Source organism: Trichomycterus rosablanca, unplaced genomic scaffold (genome assembly GCF_030014385.1).
Source record: "Trichomycterus rosablanca isolate fTriRos1 unplaced genomic scaffold, fTriRos1.hap1 scaffold_373, whole genome shotgun sequence".
NCBI lineage: Eukaryota > Metazoa > Chordata > Actinopteri > Siluriformes > Trichomycteridae > Trichomycterus > Trichomycterus rosablanca.
In genome coordinates, this window is record NW_026947201.1 from 3774 (window position 1) to 23322 (window position 19549).

Consider the following 19549-nt stretch of genomic DNA (forward strand, 5'->3'; position numbering starts at 1 on the left):
ATTAAAACTAGTAATAAAATCTTTGGTATTATCTAACTTAGATTACTGTGCAGCAGTATGGTCTAATGCAGCAAAAAAACATCTGATGAAATTACAGATAATGCAGAATAAGGCAGCAAGAACAGCACTGCATTGCCCATATAGAACCAACATTGATAAAATGCACAAGGAACTAGAGTGGCTAAAGGTTGAAGATAGTGGAAGACAAACCTTGTGGAACTCATAAAGAATACTTATGAGCTAAAATATCCAGCGAGCCTTTATGATCAGTTAGAACAAATAAGAGCGAGAGAAACTAATACCACAAGATATTCAACAAAAAACTATTTTAAATTACCAAGAGCAAGAACTAATTACATGTGTAGAACTGTGGTTTACAGAGCTATTAAGGAGTGGAACTCTTTGCCTGTTTCACTACTTAAAATTGAGAGTAAAATATGTTTTAAGAAATCACTAAAAAGACATTATTTAACAAATGTAAAGATTAGCTGAATCAGTGCTAGTAAGATCAATAACCGGGCAGTTTAAGCTAAAACAGAGAAATTTTAATGTAATGTGTTACTTATGTACTATTTAATTGTTTTGTATGTATTTTCTGTTTGTCGGACCCCAGGAAGAATAGCTGCTATGGAAATAGTAGCTAATGGGGATCCAAATAAAACAATAAACTTGTCAAGTATCTCAGATTTTGTGTCTTTGCTTATATTGAGAAGGGTTCCGTTCTCCTGGTATGCTTCATTACCATGTTTGAGCTTCAATTCCACATCATACGAAAATTTAGGAATGACAAAAGGGTCAGGCCAAGGTCGACGGCAAATAGGACTGTCCTCAACGGACGATGGTGATGAAAGACTTGCTGTGTCCAGTGTTGAGTCAGTATGATACGACTCAGGGGCTTGCTTGATAATGATCTTAAGAGTTGCCTTCTCTTTAGGAAGTTCAGACAAGTTTACCAAGTTGCAGAACTCATTGTCAAAGTCTGAATCTTGAAATTGCACTACAAAGTCACCTTCCAAACCAAGCTTGCACTTCAAAAAAGTGTGAAAGGAATCAAGAGTCTCTGGCTCACTGTCAGTACTGTACGTATCTTCCTAATGTCATCTTTGTTTAGAATGATTCTCAGTAGCATTTTGGATTCTGGACACTGGGAGAGAATAAATAAAAAATAGCATCACCTTATTGCCTTAATACCATGTTTTGTTCCCAAACTAACCAGTCCCATTCTGCCTTTGTCCACCTGAAATATGTTTAGAATTTAGTCTTTCTATGGGTAATTCCCATTAATATTTACAGCATTTACCTGACACATATTTTACTAATGCATTGTGCAGATTATGATGCATCATCAAAGAGCTGCTGCAGTTACAATCACTAATAATGGTGTCCTACGAATTCCACAATGCTGAGAACAACGGTAAAATTTATGAGGGTATAAATATTTAAATTGTAAAGATTTAAATATTTCCTTGAAAAATGAAGTGTTATCACAATTCTTACAATGTGTTTATTACAATAACTAATATTGTAATAACGATAAACATTTAATTAATCTTGCAGCCCTGACATTAGGCTTAAAATTAATCGTGTTGGTATGGCCAAGTCTTATCCAGTTCAACTGTTCAGCAATGCATTAAATATACACATCTGAGTTCACTTAATCACATCACTTAAATTGCAACATCTCTTAGCATGAAAATACATCAAGTTTAGGAATAATCTGACAATTTGGTCAAACTTACCTCAATGTAGCAGAAATGCTTTTGGAGGGATCAACAGTCTGCCTCGCACCATATAAGCTGACAGGGGGAAGTAATCGTTGAGTTCCTCTGGCTGGACTACAAGCAGCTTTGCAGAGTAGTTCTTGCAGACTTCATAGCATCTCAGGTGTTCCAGGTACCAAGCTGTATAAGGTTCCACAATAAAACAGGGTGTGTTTTCCACAATTAGCACATTTATCATTTTCCCAAAATCAGGAAGTCCACTTGTGCTTCCTGTGGATAAAAACATTCCTTGAGTGTATTTGGTCCCATGGATGAAAGCAGTTGTAGCAAGAGACACAGAAGTCACACTTTTGTATTTCCTTTTGATAGCGTCCTTAACTGAGAGGTCCAAAATCTCAAAAGAAACAGTTGAAATTTTTCCAACTTGCACTGTTGGTTTGAACAGGTTAGGCATGTCCATATTATAAGCTAACATGAGCTGGTGCCTTGAAGCTAAAGTCATCAAAATATTTTTGAAGTTATTAACGTCCCGGACAACTTTCTTAAAAAAAGCTGTGCTTGGCCTCAAATCTTATTGTCCAGAAGTCAAGTAGAGGACCAAAACAGCGAATTAGATAGGGGTAGTGTTCAAGATAGTGGTGCTTCGGTTTCAACTTAAAAGCAGGAAAAGCTTCTTGCAGAAGCTGCCGATGTTCAAAGATTTTGGCTTCAAGGCAGAAAAGCTTTTCTTCTGTAAATGTGGATGAAGCTAAAATTTCCACAATGTCTTTAAGATCTGTAAGGACACACCAAGCTGTATCATTCTCTGACACTTTATCCCCAATCAGTAATGGCAGCAGCCTCAAAAGTGTCCAATTCTCATGTCCATTCCCACCAATTGTCCCTTTTAACATAAATGTGTTTGGAATTTTATGTGGCCTGTTTGTTTTGTCTGAAAACTTGTATGGGAAACGCTGAATTGCAGTATTTAGTTCCTCTAAAGTAAAATATTTCTTAGCAATCAATGTCTTTAAACACAAACACAGCTCCACAGGCACTATTCCTTCCAGCAAATCATGTAAAAAGTCAGGTGGAAAGGCTGTTACACAGTGAAAAAAGTTTAGCTTATTTAAGACAGTCACTTTTAATACCATTGACAACTATGCTCTCTTGCTCTTTAAGCTTCTGAACAGCTTCATTGTATGATATTTTTGTTCTAAGTGGAAAGCAACCAGTTCTGACAGATGTACTCTGTATTTCACTGCGGCTGGCTAAGCAGAATCTGCAAAGTTTATCAACAGAAAACGACTCCTGAAAGCCAGCAAAAGGAATGTGCTCCTAAATTATCTGATGACACATAAGTACCCGGTCTACTAATGTAAAATCCTTGATTCTCAAATATACAAAGCTCTTTGAGTAGTGGTTCAACAACTCGTTCATAACCAAATGTTTTCACATCAGTACTATTGCACAGCAAGGCTACATATATACTGGACAAGGCTGATCTGTACCTGATAGGCAAATTTGCAATTACCCAATAAATAGCAGTTATTTTATGTTTTTTTTCTTGAAGTTCCCAAAGGGTTACAAATTTCAAATTCGTCTATATATAACCCTAAGTAAACTGACAACTCATGAGAAACAATTTCACTCTCTTTGAAGTATAGCCCATCATAAAATGATCTGTACTGACCTGACTGTGATTGACAAAGTTTTGGAAAAATCAAATGTAACATCACATTTGATTTACTATTTCCTGAGTAGCTGATATAGATACATGCAAGACCGATTGCATACGTAGAAGCAAAGATGCAAGTCTACTCTTAATTTTGTCACCAATGTTATCATGTTCAACTCCAGCATCATAATCATCATCATCATCAAACTGTAAATCAAAATCCACATCAGGTGACTCAGTGTTATTAGAGGAGTTCCCGCCAGCATCTAGTTTAACACCGGAGTGTTCACTCAGTGGTGGGCAAGAAAGAAGTTCAGCTTTAAAGTCTTGTAACAAAGCAGAGCTATGATATCGACTTTTGTGTGAAGTAAAACTTGAATAAACCCTTGACTTAAAAGCACAATGATTAAAAGGACAAATGAGTTTCTTTTTTTCTCAAATGTGTTAAGATGACAGAAGTATTGTTTAACACTTGCAGGTTGGTTAAAGTCACATAACAGGCATCTAATTTTGAAGTTTACAGATTCACCACATTTAAATCCATGACTTCTCACGTGTGTTGCCAGAGCCTTGTGTGACTTAAAATAGCACACACAATCACTGTAAATGCAATGAAGTGGTAATCCTCCTCCATAATGACCGTGACTGGATCTATAATGCTCAAGTATTTTTCGACGATTGTTTGTGAAGTAAGTGCAAAACTTACATGTCCACCTCATACAATAACAGCTGCCATCCAATCAAAACCTGAAAGATAAAGTGACAGTATAACAGCTACAGATAAAATACAACTAACAAGCATGACCACCATTAAAATGACAAACATCTTAAACAAACACAAACATGTTTTAACTAGCTATGACAACCACCCAGACATACTTTAAAATGATACTAATTACTTATTTGGCACTAACTCAACTTTGAATGAAACAGGCAATACAATCTTGCAATGTGCACTAAGGAAAAAAAAAACTAAAACAAATATATATCTGATTTGTATCTGGTAATTCAAATGCCTCTACAATTTCAGTGAATGCTTGTTTGCTTATGGTTAGTTAGGTTTAACTTCACGATTGAAGCTCAAAAGTGACAGGTCGATTAACTGGCCAGCCAATTGACTGCGGTAGTTAGTTTTATATTCGACATTCGTTTAACATTCGCCATTCCGATCTATATAAATGGTTCAAAAAACACCTAACACCTATTTATTTTACGATTTCTTGCACAGATTTAAGTATACTACAAAAATTATTTTATTGTAATTTTGAGGTTAAATGTATTTATTTAAAGAAAGATTAAAATGAAACCGCTGATTAAGCGCCAAGTTCAGCTAAAGCGTTAGGGAGCGTCATCAAACTATCAGAAAAACGTAGGAAACATTTACTCTGCACTTATTACAGAGAAATACATCCATTAAAGTCTTGTAATGTATTCATGGATTCATGTCAATCTATTTTTTATGAACACAAAATAATGTATCTCACAACCTACAAACCTTGTTTTATAGATGATACCTTTATTTTAATTTTATTTTTATTTATACTTAAGATCAATGAATACGTAATACTTTTATATTGGAACTAAATAAATCTATTAAACTCTTACATGATTTAATATAAGAAACCCAAACTATTTTTAATATACACATACTAATGTCCCTCACATCCTACAAACCTTCTTTTTTAAATAATACTTTTATTTTTAATTTATTTTAATTTATAGTTTATATCAATGCATACGTAATAAGTGTGTATAACAGATAAATCTATTAAACTCTTACATGATTTAATATAATAAACCCAAAATATTTTTACCATACACATATTAATGTCCCTCACATCCTACAAAAGTTGTTTTATAGATACTACTTTTATTTTTAATTTATTTTAATTTACACTTAGGTTCAATGAATCCATAATACTTTTATATTGGAACTAAAGAAATCTATTAAACTCTGAAATCATTTAATATACTAAACCCAAACTATTTTTATTATACACATACTAATGTCCCTCACATCCTACAAAAAATTTTTTTTTTAAATAATAATTTCATTTTTAGTTTATTTTAATTAATAGTTAAAATTAATGAATACGTAACACTTTTATATTGTAACTAAATAATTCTATTAAACTCTAACATGATTTAAAAAACTAAACCCAAACTATTTTTAATATACATACTAATGTCCCTCACATCCTACAAAAGTTGTTTTTTTAAATAACACTTTTATTTTTTATTTATAATTAAGATCAATGAATACGTAATGTGTGTGTATAAGAGATAAATCTATTAAACTCTTACATGATTTCATATACTAAACCCCAACTATTTTTAATATACACATATTAATGTCCCTCACATCCTACAAACCTTCTTTTTTAAATAATAATTTCATTTTTAGTTTATTTTAATTTATACTTAAGATCAATGAATACGTAATACTTTTATATTGGAACTACATAAATCTATTAAACTCTTACATGATTTAATATAATAAACCCAAACTATTTTTAATATACACATATTAATGTCCCTCACAACCTACAAAACTTGTTTTTTTAAATAATAATTTCATTTCTGATTTATTTTAATTTATACTTAAGATCAAAGAAAACCATAATACTTTTATATTGGAACTACAGAAATCTATTAAACTCTGATATCATTTAATACAATAAACCCAAACTATTTTTATTATACACATTCTAATGTCCCTCACATCCTACAAAAGTTGTTTTATAGATACTGCTTTTATTTCTACTCTATTTTAATTTACAGTTAAGATCAATGAATACGTAATAAATGTGTACAAGAGATACATCTATTTAACTCTGATATAATTTAATATAATAAACCCAAACTATTTTTAATATACACATACTAATGTCCCTCACATCCTACAAAACTTGTTTTTTTAATAATACTTTTATTTTTAATTTATTTTAATTTATAGTTAAAATCAGTATATAAATACTGTCGAATATAAAACTAACTTTACCGCAGTAGCCAATTGTAGCCTTTCGTAAATAATCGGCATGGCCGGTTACTTTTGAACAGACCTGCGCTCACGAGGTGGTAAACAAAATAGATCTACCATCAGTGACTGATTTGTTAGTTACAAGAATCACCAAGTTAGTTAGTTACATTTGTTTGTATTTGTTGAGACAGCCTCAGTTCAGTCCAAGTTGGTTTACATTAACAGTTTTAAAACATTATTTCAAACACTTCAACAGTTTTAAAAGGTTCTACTAACATGACTGATAGCAGTTACACTTACGAAGCCTTTCACACCGAACTGGATTTGTCTGAGATTTTCCCGCCCTCTGCTCTATTTTTGCGACGTCTCTCTGTTATAAAAGTTCAACTAACTGAAGCGCAAACTAGGAATTTTAACTGCGTGTCCTCACCTATGAGGGGGAAAGTTCCAAAACAGCCGATGGACATCTGAGCTGTGTACACAAACACTCCTGAAGTTTAATCTCCTCGCTGAATCTCTATGTTCCTGCAAATCATGGACGCTAATTAATGTCTTGTCCTAAATCATTCCTTCCTCCCTACGCAGTGCACCCTCCATGTCATAAAACAGCAATACCTCCACCCAAACAGAGCATGGTATAACCAAAATAAATTCATTTATATTCATCAACAGGTTAAACAAGACTATGTAATGTTTAGTTACTGGTTAATGACTTTTGTGATGTAGTGCACTATGTAGGGAATAACAGGGTGAGATTGGTTTCTGCACACTGCTCGTTTGTGTTAACTCCGAGTTGTTTTTAGACGCTCCACAGTACGTTAGTTTCGGTTCACAGTTGATTCAGTTCACCTGAACACAACTTGGCAAAATTACACAAAAGTCACTCAAAAGTGTGAATTGTTTGATGAGAACGACGTGTTCTGTGTGTAACGGTCTTTAAAACAACAAGCGTTAATCACAAAAATGGAAACCCCACGTATCTTCACTTAATGTGTCTAAACTACTATCAGTCATGTTAGTAGAACCTTTTAAAAATGTTTAATGGTCTCAACGAGATAGTAAAAGTGAGAAGAACTTAAGAAACTTACCTTAAATGTAAACAAGCGCCGAAGCACAGAGATTAACTTCAGTCCCCAGCTTGAAGGCAGAAAGAAAATTTTATGATGTAATATACGAAGAAATCACGACGTTATGACACGTACATCGTTTCGACTATTCTCTTGATTTATGATGACTTGATTTTCTAAGTTTTAAAAACTTTTTATTAGTTGAGAAAATAAAAACATGGAATATTAAGTTATCACAACAAATTCAGTGATTGGTAGTCATACCAACAACAATATTTAAGTTAGGATAACTTAAGGCTAAAATTATTTTTTACAGTGTAGACTTAACTGGACCTTGGTAGACTTTACTGGACCTTGGTAGACTTTACATTGGTAGACCTTAGTGGACCTTGGTAGACCTTGGTGGACCTTGGTAGACCTTAGTGGACCTTGGTAGACCTTGGTGGACCTTGGTAGACCTTGGTGGACCTTGGTAGACCTTGGTGGACCTTGGTAGACCTTAGTGGACCTTGGTAGACCTTAGTGGACCTTGGTAGACTTTAGTGGACATTGGTAGACCTTAGTGGACCTTGGTAGACCTTAGTGGACATTGGTAGACCTTAGTGGACCTTGGTAGACCTTAGTGGACCTTAGTAGACCTTAGTAGACCTTAGTGGACCTTGGTAGACCTTAGTGGACCTTGGTAGACCTTAGTGGACCTTGGTAGACCTTAGTGGACCTTGGTAGACCTTAGTGGACCTTGTTAGACTTTAGTGGACATTGGTAGACCTTAGTGGACCTTGGTAGACCTTGGTGGACCTTGGTAGACCTTAGTGGACCTTGGTAGACCTTAGTGGACCTTGGTAGACCTTGGTAGACCTTAGTGGACCTAAGTAGACCTTAGTGGACCTTTCTAGACTTTAGTGGACCTTGGGAGACCTTAGTGGACCTTAGTAGACCTTAGTGGACCTTGGTAGACCTTGGTAGACCTTAGTGGACCTAAGTAGACCTTAGTGGACCTTTCTAGACTTTAGTGGACCTTGGGAGACCTTAGTGGACCTTAGTAGACCTTAGTGGACCTTGGTAGACTTTAGTGGACCTTGGTAGACTTTAGTGGACCTTGGTAGACCTTAGTGGACCTTGGTAGACTTTAGTGGACCTTAGTAGACCTTAGTGGACCTTGGTAGACTTAACTGGACCTTGTAAGACCTTAGTAGACCTTAGTGGACCTTGGTAGACCTTAGTGGACCTTGGTAGACTTTAGTGGACCTTGGTAGACCTTGGTAGACCTTAGTGGACCTTGGTAGACCTTGGTAGACCTTAGTGGACCTTGGTAGACCTCAGTGGACCTTGGTAGACTTAACTGGACCTTGGTAGACCTTAGTGGACCTTGGTAGACTTTAGTGGACCTTGGTAGACCTCAGTGGACCTTGGTAGACTTAACTGGACCTTGGTAGACCTTAGTGGACCTTGGTAGACTTTAGTGGACCTTGGAAGACCTTAGTGGACCTTGGTAGACCTTAGTGGACCTTGGTAGACTTTAGTGGACCTTGGTAGACCTTAGTGGACCTTGGTAGACCTTAGTGGACCTTGGTAGACCTTGGTAGACCTTAGTGGACCTTGGTAGACTTAACTGGACCTTGGTAGACCTTAGTGGACCTTGGTAGACTTAGTGGACCTTGGTAGACTTTAGTGGACCTTGGTAGACCTTAGTGGACCTTGGTAGACCTTAGTTGACCTTGGTAGACTTTAGTGGACCTTGGTAGACCTTAGTGGACCTTAGTGGACCTTGGTAGACCTTAGTGGACCTTGGTAGAACTTAGTGGACCTTCGTAGAACTTAGTGGACCTTGGAAGACATTAGTGGACCTAAGTAGACCTTAGTGGACCTTGGTAGACTTTAGTGGACCTTGGTAGACCTTAGTGGACCTTGGTAGACTTAACTGGACTTTGGTAGACCTTAGTAGACCTTAGTGGACCTTGGTAGACCTTAGTGGACCTTGGTAGACCTTGTTAGACCTTGGTAGACCTTAGTGGACCTTGGTAGACTTTAGTGGACCTTGGTAGACTTTAGTGGACCTTGGTAGACCTTGGTAGACCTTAGTGGACCTTGGTAGACTTTAGTGGACCTTGGTAGACCTTGGTAGATCTTAGTGGACCTTGGTACACCTTAGTGGACCTTGGTAGACTTTAGTGGACCTTGGTAGACCTTAGTGGACCTTGGTAGACTTTAGTGGACCTTGGTAGACCTTGGTAGACCTTAGTGGATTTGGTAGACTTTAGTGGACCTTGGTAGACCTTGGTGGACCTTGGTAGACCTTAGTGGACCTTGGTAGACCTTGGTAGACCTTAGTGGACCTTGGTAGACTTTAGTGGACCTTGGTAGACCTTAGTGGACCTTGGTAGACTTTAGTGGACCTTGGTAAACCTTAGTGGACCTTGGTAGACTTAACTGAACCTTGGTAGACCTTAGTGGACCTTGGTAGACTTTAGTGGACCTTGGTAGACCTTGGTAGACCTTAGTGGACCTTGGTTGACTTAACTGGACCTTTGTAGACCTTAGTAGACCTTAGTGGACCTCAGTAGACCTTAGTGGACCTTGGTAGACCTTAGTGGACCTTGGTAGACTTTAGTGGACCTTGGTAGACCTTGGTAGACCTTAGTGGACCTTGGTAGACTTTAGTGGACCTTGGTAGACCTTAGTGGACCTTGGTAGACCTTAGTGGACCTTGGTAGACTTTAGTGGACCTTGGTGGACGATTCAAAGTATAGCAGCAGAAAACTACTCAAATTGGGCATTAATAGCAAGACTGGGAATTGACAGGCCTCAGTTAACAGACCGATAAAGTATTTGATAGTGTAGATTGGAACTTGCTCCTATTTTCTTTCTAAACCGGTTAATATTCTCTCAAGCCGGGAAGCCTCGACCATATGGTAGAGAGTTCCCGGCTTGAGAGAATCCTTATGTAGGCTGGAAAAGCACCGCTCATTTTTGATCCTCTGTTGCCATCTTTTGGACATTTTCAGTCATCACGTCCTCCTGTGCTTTTACAATAGGCATACTTTTCTGTGCACTTTACTGTTCTTTTCCTTTTTTTTTTATTTGTAATTTTTTAACATTACAGACACTGCTAATTGCCTGTGCGTGTGTGTGTGTGTGTGTGTCTGTGTCTGTGTGTGTGTGTGTGTGTGTGTGTGTGTGTGTGTGTCCACGTACTCGGCCCATGAAACTCATTCTGATACCAGGGGTTACCACTCGTGTTCTTGAATGATTATTGCATTTTTGTGCTTATCATATGTTTTTTTTTGTGTGTGTGTGTTGTGTGTCATAGGTTCGTGGTCTCGTGGATCTGTGGGTCGTGTGCTGCCCACCTTGGCCACGGACGGATCTTCTGCTCCAGGTCTGACTCAGATCATGTCCTGCTGAAATAAATAAATAAAAGGTAGGCAAATAGTTAGACAGACACATGGATTGATGGATGCTTTACTGATCCCCAAGGAAATTAAAGTCCCTGTAGCACAATACAACACACATCATTGACATTACAAACCAGCAAAAAGGACATGTTTGAGTTTCAACCAATGGGAGTCCAAACATTTGCATACGGCCAATAGGAGAGCAAACATTTGCATACTGCTACCTCCAGCCAATAGGAGAGCAAAGATTAGCATACAGCTCATTTGGATGCCACTAATTTGAACCCTAACCCTAACCCTAACCTCAACCACAATCCAAATCATAACTTGAAAATGTAATCCTAACCTTATCATAAGGGGCGTTGTTTTTCTTTGGTTTTTCTTGAGGGGGATACTCTCCCCGTGAGCAAATAGTTTATAAGAACAATAGTAAATTAGAACAAATACCTACCTTTTATCAATACTTACCATGAGATGGAGATGGGGTTAGAGTTACAATAAACATTAGATTTCGGTGGTAACCTGTAGAAATAGAAAGAAATACATAAATTAATAAATAATTAAAACATACAACTATTAAAATAGTTTATAACAATAAGAATAAATTAAAACAAATACTTACCTTTAAAACAAATACTTACCTTTTATTAACACGTATCATTGGATGGATGAGGGTGGACTCACAATGCACATACAAATGGAAAGAGGACAAATACAACATATACTTTCTTCCTTAATTAGGAGGAAAAGACAAAAATTCCTAAACGGTAATATCCGAAGAAAAGAAGAATACTTACCTGTTAAGAGGGACCAGTTTTATTAAGAGATTCCTTCTAATCAGTGAGCCAGTGCCCATGAAAAGTAAAAGACTGAATATAAATCCAATATTTCCCTAACCTAACCCTAACCCTAACCCCCAAACAAAAGCCTAACCCCAAGCTAACCCAAACTGGCATCTGCTGTTTAGGTTTGGAACTGCATCTAACCCCAAGCTAACCCCAGACTTACTCAAAACTGGCATCTGCTGTTTAGGTTTGGAACTGCATCTAACCCCAAGCTAGCCCCAAGCTAACCCCAGACTTACTCCAAACTGGCATCTGCTGGTTAGGTTATGAACTGCATCTAACCCCACATAAAAATAAGAAACCCAAATGAAAGGGCACATTTTCTGCATAATTACAAAAATAAAAGCCATTTTTCCTTCACTAAAGACTCAGACTCAGCTTTATTGTCATTCAAAACCATGTACATGATTAGAACGAAATGCAGTTACTCAGGTCTCGGTGTCGTGCCTCTTCTCCTCCGTGCTTCCTGAAGCCGCTGGGGGTCGGGTGGCCTCAGGCGAAGCACTTCTTGGTTTCGGTGGTTGCCGGTGAACCCCGAGCGCTCCTCAGCGGGTGTGTGTCGGTTCTGTTGTCTGCATAATGGAGCTTTATTGTACAGCCTAACGGAAGCACTTCATGACCTATTCTTTCTCTCGTGTTTGAGTTCCAGGCAGCGGTCGAAGCAGACGAGGCGAACCGCTGGGGGTCTGGGTGTGACCGAACAGGTGATTAAAACCTGAACTGAATGTGTTTCCATCTTCTGATGAATTCGATCTGTGATCTGAGAACCCACTCATCTCTCTACAGCACCCTACACTACGCTCGTAAGGCTAATAAATCGTCTGCCTTATGAGCTCCACGTGTTACCACAATCCTCTCTACTGAGCAGCTGATCGGGTAGGTAGTGGGAGCCGGGCGGGTCACCGGGTTCAGGACAGACGCCGTTCTCTCTCTCACAGTGAAACACACAGGATGCTTTGATGTGCTGCACACAGTTTATTTGACGATATGGTATACAAGTAAGAAATAAGTTTCAACTTCTTTATAGTCCTTTTCTTTTCTCTGTATAGGATTTAGAACTCGCATGATTTACATGAGGAGGAACAGTGAAGCCTCGCTTCACCTCTGTGTGACAGGAACTGGGAGAACTGGGAGAGCAGTAACCAAACTCTCAGCTTAAAACAAAAGAACAAACCCAAATATATTACCGACGCCCGTTTTCTACCCCCTCGTGACGCTGAGACCCGGGTTCGTACGTCCTCTACTGTGGCTGGTACTGTGTGTGTGTGTGTGTGTGTGTGTGTGTGTGTGCCCCGTTACACCCGTATGAAACATAAAAAACAGGGATATGATCAAAGCCGAGAAAAGCCACGCCCACATTTCCCGGACCGCGACATCAGACGGTCTATAAACGCAAATATAAAGTTACACCGGGTACAAAATCATACAAATTATAAGAATAATATTATGAACTTTTGTACATTTGTTTTATACAGAATAAAGAGCAGACGTGAAACCATTACACCCCCCCCCCAAATAATACAAAATAAAACAGACCCTGAAAACAGATACACCGATAAAAATGCAAAGAAAAGCAGGACCACGCGGGTCAGAACCAAAAATATATTCTTTACGTTTTCTTTAAACAGCAAATCGTTCCGTAACTGAGAAGAGAAAATAGTTTCGGTCTCTGATAAAAAACCCAAACGTGAACATGACCGTTCCTCCGTTATACTTTACACCGTCTCTTTCGCCTTCCTGCCACTTTTTGCATGTTCTACGGTACAAAAATTCCTTCGGAGGGAAACAGGGGGCGCTCTGGAACTCTGAGAGCTTTGGGGGATGGGGGGGGGGCTGCTACAACCTCTCGACGAATTTCTCCAGCGTGTCTCCCGTGGTGTCTCCCACCAAGCCCATGTCGGCGGGCGGGCCGGGTGCGTCAAGCCGCGACGGCGTGGCGTTCTGGTCCGGCGTCCCCGGGCCGTGATGGGGCGAGGGCTGGGGTCGGACCTGCGGCGAGGGGCCGGAGTGCTGCGGTCGGGGCGACCGCACGGGGGCCGGGGAGCGGACTCGGGTCGGCGGGAGACCTCGGGGGCTCGTGGGGTCGGGCGGGGCCGTCTGCTGGAGCGCGCGCCGGTGCGGCGGGTTCTGCGCGCCGTCCATCGGCAGGCCGGGCTGCCCGAGTTGCGCCGTGACGGGGAGCTGGTTCAGGGCGCCCATCTGCTGCTGCATGCGGAGCTGCTGCGTGTAAGTGGGAGCGGCGGCCTGCGTTTGTCGGAACTGCGGGTGAGTTTGAGGCATCGTGCCCTGCTGCTGCTGCTGCTGCTGCTGTCGGCGCAGGAGCTGGCGGCGGTACAACTCGGCCTGGTTTATTTGCTGAGCCTGCGCCGGCCGGAGAGTCGCCGTGCCTTGTGCGTTCGCCTGCTGGGGTCGCTGGGTCGGAACGACAGGACTTTGGAGTCCCTGCGTGGCCGCCACGGTTTGCGCGGTGGGCTGCACGCCTTGCTGCGGCTGCTGGTTGGCCTGGTACCTGGCGGTTCTTTGCTTGATGAAAGCCGCCATGAGCTGCGGGTTGGACTTGAGGATGTTCAGTACTTGCTGCTGCTGCTGCGGCGAGCTGGGCGACTTGAGCGTGCGCAGCAGGTCCTGCAGGGCGCCGGGGGCGACGGCCGGGGGCCTCCGAGGGGTCTGGGGTAACCGCTGGCCCTGCGTCGGCACCGTGGAGAGCTGCTGCGGCAGGGATGGCTGCTGCTGCGGCAGGGATGGCTGCCGCCGCGTGGGCACCGCGGGCCGCTGAGCCTGCTGCGCCCCCGGCGCCACCCACTGGTTCGGCACGACTCGAGGCCCCCCTGGTCCGACCGCCTGCGGCGGGGGTCGCGTGGGGCCCGGCGTGCGCTGCGGCTGCTGGTCGGCGGACAGGCCGTTCGGAGCCACGCGGTAAGTTCGGTTCTGCTGGGCCTGCGCGACCATCTCGATCTGGCGCGCCGCTTCCACGGCGGCGGGGGGCGGGTGCTGCGGCTGAGGAGCTTGCTGCTGCGGTGGATTCTGATGCGCTTGTTGCAGCCGAGGGAGGGGCGAGGGGTTCCGGTGCAGGGGCGAGGCTCGGGTGCCCGGCTTGCCCCGTGACGGCTGCCGGACGTCGTCGCAGGGCGTGCCCGGATACGCCGGGGAGGCGGCGGGAGCGGCGGGGGTGACGGCGGGCTGGGCGTGAGGCTGCCGCGGCTGCTGGGTCGGGGGCGGAGGGGAGGGCAGGCTCTGCGGCCCGGCCCGGCCCTGCATGGTGGCCATCCGTCGGCGCATCATCTGCACCTGCGTGAGGCGGTGCTGCAGCTGCTGCTGCCGCAGTTTGTGCTTGATGTTGGGGCAGAAGGGCACGGGGCACTTGTTCTCCTGGCAGTGCTTGGCGTGGTAGCAGCACAGGGCGATGAGCTGCTTGCAGACGGGGCAGCCGCCGTTGGTCTTGCGCTTGCAGCCCTTGGTGTGCTGCACCACGCGCTTCATCTTCTGGCACGACGGCAGCGAGCAGTTGGCGTCGCGGCACTGGCAGGCGTGCGCCAGCGACTGGATGCAGCGCTGGATGCTCAGGCGCCGGCTCTCCTGCGGGCTCTCGGAGGCCTCGCCGCCCTGACCGCCGTTGTCGTCGTCCAGACCCAGACCCCACTTGACCATGCGGTGCTCGTGACCCTTGGTCTTGAAGCAGCCGATGCACAGGTCGAAGTCCTGAGGAGAGAACGAGAGACAGGACAGGAAGGTTTGAGAACGCGGGGAGCCCGGCAGGACGCTAGGTAAGAAACGGGAGCGGTTCTGACCTCGCACACGGTGCAGTGCCAGCGCGTCTCCACGTGGTACTTGCACTCGTTGCAGGTGTAGACGAAGCGGTCCTGGCCCTGGTTGTGCAGCTCCACCAGCATGCACATGGTGCTCCACCTGCAGCGCCGCAGCGAGCTGAACTCCCAGTGCTTGTCCCGCGCCAGCGTCAGGAAGGCGTCCCGCCCGTCCATCAGGTCGCAGGACAGCGGCGGGTCGGGGTCCGACACCGGCGGGAGCGCGTTCGCCGCGGGGCCCGGGTGCAGGTGGACGACGAAGAAGACCTGCGGACGGAAACGCGGAGGGCGTAAGGACACGGGCGCGTACGAGGCGGGGACGGGACGAGAGGCGGGGACGCCGTTACCTCTTTGTGCTTGTCCATGGTGGCGTAGAGTTTCTGGGACAGGTCGTCGGCGACGTCGGGCATCCCGGGTTTCTTCTTGTTGCCCCGACTCACGCTGCTCTTGTTCTTGTTGGCTTTCTTGTTGTTGTTCTTTTTCTTGCCGTTCTTGCTGTCGCCCGGCGCGCCCTGAAAAACAGCGAAGGGAAATCAGATCGGATATGATGCGTTTCCCCTCTCGATTTAGTCGTATCCGATTCCCTGATCCTATTTCACCTCCACTCCTGACCGAGGAGGGTCGTGACTAACACACACCCCCTCTGAAACCTGCGCCGGGTTCATACGGAGATCTGTACGGCGCACGGAGAGTCACGCACCGATCTCCGTCGTCCCCCGTCTCTGTGCAGCACCGTCCATCAGCCAGCAGAGGGCGGAACTGCAGCAGTCATGAGGAATCTGTACACCCTCCCTTCCTCTGACCATTGATCATCGTTTCTCCTCACCTCGGGGGGTTCGCACGTGGCCGTGTTCTCCTCCTTCTTCCTCTCCTCCTCCTCCTGCTCCAGCTCCTTGATGCTCTCCTCCAGCACGTTCGGCCAGAAATCGCCCTCGAAGTACGGCAGCTCGTTGGCGCTGGTCAGCCGGTCCTCCGTCGCCTGCTTGAAGATGTCCTGCGCGCACGCACACACACACGTAATGTTATTTGTATATACACATCAGTAAACTCTGCCCACAAACGGGCGTGGCGAGCTGTACCTTGTAGTCATGGATGATCCTCTCGGCGAAGGCCTTGTCCAGCATCTTGCGGTACCACTCCTGCAGGCGCTTGGGTTTGGGGATCTTCTGATCGGCCGGGTGACAGTGAAAGATGTAGTCGTCGCCCTCGCTGGGGGGACACGCCCAAATATGGGCGGTACCGTACCCTGACTTCTTCACGTACTCCAGGTAGCCGATGAGGATCTCGTGGTACACGGCCGTGCGCAGCAGCCGAGGTCTGAAGAAGTGAATACTGTCCAGGTACGAGACGTAGACCCGCCTGTGGGGGGCACACACACACACACACACATGCTAGCAGCTCAGTGCTTCTCTTGATAAAGACCCAGGGGGGTGTGGGTGGAGCTTTACCTGGTGTTTGGGAAGGGGCAGTCCGAGCCGTACTCCTGCACGTGCATCCCAAAGAAACACACGTCCACGCCGTCCGTCTCCTCGAACGCAAAAAGTGCTTTGGTCTTATAGGGGAAGCTGTCGACCATCTCACCGTTATCTACAAACCTGACAGAGGAGCAGGGGGTCAATCGACCTGCTCAAACGTACCTGCACTCGTTACACACGCCGATCCAAAACCACGCCCGCTAATACTGAGCCGACAGACAGCGGGAATGTGAATAAAAATGACAACGAATGTTAACACCAAATATATATAACACTAATTATATATAACATGAAATATATATAACACTAATTATATATAACATGAAATATATATAACACTAATTATATATAACATGAAATATATATAACACTAATTATATGTAACACTAAATATAAATAATGCTTCATATAAATAACACTAAATACATATATATCACAAAATATATATAACACTAAATGTTTTATGATGTGTTTGATATAAATAACAACATATATAAATGTTTACATCTCTCTACATCTCTCTCTATATATATATACTGTATGTATGTATGTATGTGTGTGTGTGTGTGTGTGTGTGTGTGTGTGTGTGTGTGTGTGTGTGTGTGTGTGTGTAAATAACACTAAATACACCTGTTACAGGTATTTGCTGTTGTGTTTGATGTTTACCTGGCCTTCATGCCCGATTTCACCTCCGCCGTTTTGTCCGAACTGGCCACCACCCGCACGAACACCTCGCCCGCTTCAGGGTGGTTCTGTCTCTTAAGGTACTTGTTCACTCTGTCCTCGATGTACGTGCCTAACCGCGTCACGGGTAACCCTGTTACACACAAACGCCACCCTCACACAGAGTCCACAGGGAGCACCGTACTGCGGGACACTAGCAGCTTCACTCTGTCAAAACCCTTATAAACTGCCACCCCCAAAAACCAGGGGACCATCAGGAGGAACAGAGCGAGTGAATTCACTGCTCAAGCTCCAAACTCTTACTGTAAATGAGCTGCTGCTATGGTTATTACTGGGCCCCTCCTTAATTTTCACAGCCGTAAATCAGGTAGGGCCTTAGTTATGTCCAAGTCATTAGTAGTGTACATACATACACATATTAGACGCTCGGCTCTTGGTGGTGGACGGCTGGCGGACAGTTTAAAGCTAGACATATGAAAGCCGGACTGTCAGAAGCAGACGTGACGTGAAGGTGAGACGTGGACTCACGTTTAGCCGAGAACTTGTTCTCCTTCCTCGTCCTGCCGCTCTTCTTCAAACAGTTATCACAGATGAAGCTGTGAAGGTCGAACCAACATCGATTAGCGTCACCACAGATATGAGGATCATGATAAGTAACGTCTGAATCAGGCCTCTCATTGGTCAATGCTTGGTATCAGTACTCTCTGCGGTGTTCAGCATGAACAGGTGATTATAGAACAGGAGAATTCTGTGTTGATGTTAACCACAACATGACTGACTCTTACTATCAGGATTCATAACTAGAGCCACGAGAACCAAGACCACAAATAAAGACAACATATTCATCAGGATTATTCATGAAAGGATGAATCGGGACTCACCCAGAGTTCCAGATCACCTCGTAATGCAGCACACAAATCTGATGCATCTTCCTCCCACAATCTTTACATTCAACGAACCTGAAAGAGAGAAAATAAATCCAGTCAGGGTTTAATCTTATTTCTAAAATATCTCTTGAGCCGTTTCAGAAATGGTAACGGGCAGCAAATGACCTGCGGGACGGAGTTTGGACGCCCTGCTATAGGCAGTTTAAATGTTCGGTCGGTGTTGTAAACTCCTGAGCTACAAGAGTCAGTATCTTCAGTTCCAAATCATTACAGAACCTTCAGAAAAGGAGAGCTTATAGTACAGAGCGGTACATCATTCCTGTCCCAACTTTTATGGAACGTTTAGCAGCGGGTGAATTTAAGACGAGTGTATAAATCTAAGAACAATGTGCTCAGACTGTTTAGAATTAATTGCAGATTATTTAGGAACTGGGATTGTACCCGGTGTTGTTAAGTGGGCGCAATACATCAAGTTTACCAGCAGGTGGAGCCACCGAACAGACGCTGCAGTACAGTACTGTTTCTATTTATTGTAACGTTATATTAGCTGAGCCGCAGAACTCAGCGGTGCGCAGCCAGCTCAGTGTGGAGTGTTTGTGGGTAGTGTCTCTGTGCCCATATACTTACGGTTCGGGATCTAGTGTGTCGTTCTTCTTCCTCTCAAAGTGTTCTTTAGAAATCATCCTGCAGAGACACAAACACGACCGGATCAGGAACCGAATCAGAACTGAATCAGGAACAGAACCGGATCAGAACTGAATCAGAATCAGAACTGAATCAGAACTGAATCAGAATCAGAACCGAATCAGAACTGACTTACGTCTGGGGTTGTGCCGGATCGTCCCCGAGCGTCACGCTGTCTCCCTGAATCTCGTTGAAGCATTTCTCACAGAAATAATACCTGCACGCAATCAGAACATCAGAGCTCAGCAGATTTAACATCAACACAGCAACACCACTCTGTAACATTCACATCTGCAGGGGGCAGAGTGCAGTCTCATAAAGTTCTTCTACTACTACTACTAAATAAGATGT

General features: G+C 43.6%; 1 protein-coding gene and 1 long non-coding RNA gene across 2 annotated transcripts; both read right to left on the reverse strand.

Annotated features, from left to right (window-relative positions):
* Nucleotides 1-1098: 1098 nt before the first annotated feature.
* LOC134307882 (uncharacterized) lies at nucleotides 1099-4113 on the reverse strand. The gene is made up of 3 exons (XR_010010228.1): nucleotides 4085-4113; nucleotides 1740-1901; nucleotides 1099-1144 (listed from the first exon to the last, which is right to left on the reverse strand). It is a non-coding gene; the product is annotated as an uncharacterized LOC134307882 (long non-coding RNA).
* An 8507-nt stretch (nucleotides 4114-12620) lies between these two features.
* On the reverse strand, nucleotides 12621-19456 carry LOC134307880 (CREB-binding protein-like). The gene is made up of 11 exons (XM_062990601.1): nucleotides 19335-19456; nucleotides 19142-19198; nucleotides 18509-18586; nucleotides 18156-18223; nucleotides 17610-17760; nucleotides 16917-17063; nucleotides 16548-16827; nucleotides 16295-16462; nucleotides 15816-15980; nucleotides 15454-15735; nucleotides 12621-15364 (listed from the first exon to the last, which is right to left on the reverse strand). Exons 1-11 carry the CDS (start codon nucleotides 19454-19456, stop codon nucleotides 13502-13504), a joined length of 3381 nt encoding a protein of 1126 aa, XP_062846671.1. The 3' UTR covers nucleotides 12621-13501.
* Nucleotides 19457-19549: the final 93 nt, after the last annotated feature.

Coding starts and splice junctions, on each gene's coding strand:
- LOC134307880 (XM_062990601.1), bottom strand. CDS start 19,456: ATGTTAAATCTGCTGAGCTCTGATGTTCTGATTGCGTGCAGGTATTAT. Junction 19,199..19,334: donor GATCCGGCACAACCCCAGAC/GTAAGTCAGTTC, acceptor GTGTCTCTGCAG/GATGATTTCTAAAGAACACT. Junction 16,828..16,916: donor TGCCCCTTCCCAAACACCAG/GTAAAGCTCCAC, acceptor TGCCCCCCACAG/GCGGGTCTACGTCTCGTACC.